Genomic DNA, 2,701 nt, shown 5'->3' on the forward strand with positions numbered 1-2,701 from the left:
AAAAATATTTGGAGAAACTTGAATGAATGATACTATGGTATGTACATTCATATGTACAGATACAAAACAATTTGGAGAACCTGGACCACCCCTTTGCCTCTATAAGTTTTTTTCTTAAAATTGGTCACACAAAATTTCAAGTTTCTCAAATTAACTCCATACCTGCATTTATTGGCATGGAGTAAACTATATTATTAAAAACATAAAAACATAAACAATATAGTTTCATATTTTCTATATACCCTGTGACCTCATCTGAAATAAATACCACTATATTATAATATAGGCCGGTTAATGAGTAATTAACCACCACGAGATGCCCCTTATTAGAGGTTAATCTCTGATTAATTAGTCAATAAACATATATGTTCGGTCCAATTCATTTTTATAATCTTTGATTAATCATTTCTTAGTTAGAAATAATACAAGTGTAGATCTTTGGTGAACCCATTTTATATCACACTTTCATTTATTAGCTTAGACAATAAAAGAGAAACATAGAAACAAAGTACTATATATATAGTACCCAACACAACCACATAAATATACTACTTTCTTCCTCACGTTCTTGTAGTATAACAAACTCTTCTAACACAGAACAAACAACCTTCAACCACTACAAATACTACAAATATGTCTGTACAAGAAACTACGTCGTTATGGTGGACTAGTCACCAACAACAACGACGACAAGAGAAGACGAAGAGTCATCAACAAGAGGAAGAAGGTGAATTAGAAGACGACGTCGTTTTAGAGTCAGTGATGAAACTGAAAACGGCCTCGGCCTCGGCTTCGGCTTCGTCCTCGTCGTCGGCGTCGGTATCAGAAGAAGAGAAAGAAGGTATGTTTGAGAAACCGTTGACACCAAGCGACGTTGGGAAGCTGAACCGCCTCGTGATACCGAAGCAACACGCGGAGAGATATTTCCCACTCGACTCAGAAGAAACGAAGGGGCTTTTACTGAGTTTCGAGGACGAGTCAGGGAAGTGTTGGAGGTTTCGTTATTCGTATTGGAACAGTAGTCAGAGTTACGTTCTTACCAAAGGTTGGAGTCGTTATGTGAAAGATAAACGTCTTGATGCTGGCGACGTCGTTTTGTTTCAAAGACACCGTACACATCCTCACCGGTTTTTCATCTCTTGGAGGCGCCGCCATGGTACTGCCGCCGCAACAGCGACGGCTCATGTTGGCCCTAGTACTGACGGCAATGGTTCTGTTGGGTGGTCCATGGGACTCTATCCTGCGCATCCTTATCCTACGCATCATCACCCTTTCTCATACCATGCTGCAGGTTTTTTACTTCTCTTTATTCCCATCTACTAGTTCTATTTGCATATTCATTTTCTAACTATTTTAATAAAATGGACATTATTTAAATTAAAACCTATAAAGTTTTTTTTTCCATTTAAAATAAGGGTTACTTCCAGTTATTTGGGACAGGGAGGAATAAGTATAACCTAAAGCTAGTAGCGTGAAAGCTACGCGCCTATGCTTTTGTTGTATTTAATTTAAAGTGGTAAAAATAAAATTAATGTTTTCCAACAACAAAAGGTTGCACTTGAGGGAAATTTTAATTTTTTTTGTTTTTTTTCGCTTGTTTGGTCTTGGTCGATTTATTTATATTTGAAAAAATAAATAAAAAGTATGGGCATTTGCACGTGTTGTAATATGACAGGTGAAGGGTCCCAAAGTCAGAACACAAAGGCACCTTGTGGAAACAATTCGAGTACTTCCAGGGTGCTGAGGCTGTTTGGAGTGAACATGGAATGCCAACCTGATAATAATATTAATGATTCCGAAACACCAGAGTGTTCCTATAATATGTCACAAGGACCACAATTGTATCACCACCTCCACCGTCAACCACCGTCAAACACTCACCATCACATGCTACGTCAACAACAACCATAGAATCAATCAATTTCTACAAGACATGCTCACTCTCCTAACTAGATTCTCTCTTTTGTTTAATTAATTTTAATTATTATTATTAGTAAGTAGCAGTATAACTAATGACTATGTCATTAACATGATCCATGAAAGGAACCGTTTGTTAATTATTTATTATTATTATTAAAAGTATATTTAGGTTCACGTTGAAGATTGTAGAGGATCTTTCTTGTCTTAAATTCAGGAGATGCATGTAAATGGAAATAGTTTGTTTATTTGTTTCATGAGATTTTCTTGTTCCCTGTTAATCAAGCAAATATTCATTACTTTCTACTATACTAAGATGTGAATGCCAGAAGAGACATCTATAATTTGATTCTTTTTCATTATTATATTACTATTATAATACTAACAAGTAACCTGGCGCTGGCGCAGTGTGAAAACGATGTAAGTATAAAAAATACTAATAAATTTTGTTACTACTTTAATTTGGGTCATGTGATGTTTCAATGCGATGGAGCTAAAGTTTTATCAAACCTTGGAGCCAGATTTACATGCATAGAATAATCTCATTTTTTTATTTTGCCCACTTTGCATGGTATGCTTATGAAATCAACTCATAATTGGAAGTGTGATGATATCAAGTTATGAACTTTTTTATTAACGTTTGTGGGCCTCAAGAGCCTTAACTAAGTATCATCATTAAATAACATAATTAAGTTTATGTTTGAAGGTGCCTTTACCGGTAACATATATTTATGGTCGAACTCGATAAAGAAAACTTCACTGAAGCAAAACTCAAGAAATGAGA

The 2,701-nt window shown here is 35.4% G+C and overlaps 1 protein-coding gene across 1 annotated transcript; it reads left to right on the forward strand.

Moving 5' to 3' along the window:
- Positions 1-320: 320 nt before the first annotated feature.
- LOC127125606 (B3 domain-containing protein At2g36080) lies at positions 321-2,174 on the forward strand. Its single transcript, XM_051054384.1, has 2 exons — positions 321-1,291; positions 1,676-2,174. Exons 1-2 carry the CDS (start codon positions 634-636, stop codon positions 1,909-1,911), a joined length of 894 nt encoding a protein of 297 aa, XP_050910341.1. The 5' UTR covers positions 321-633; the 3' UTR covers positions 1,912-2,174.
- Positions 2,175-2,701: the final 527 nt, after the last annotated feature.

The sequence above is a fragment of the Lathyrus oleraceus genome, chromosome 3, assembly GCF_024323335.1.
Source record: "Lathyrus oleraceus cultivar Zhongwan6 chromosome 3, CAAS_Psat_ZW6_1.0, whole genome shotgun sequence".
NCBI lineage: Eukaryota > Viridiplantae > Streptophyta > Magnoliopsida > Fabales > Fabaceae > Lathyrus > Lathyrus oleraceus.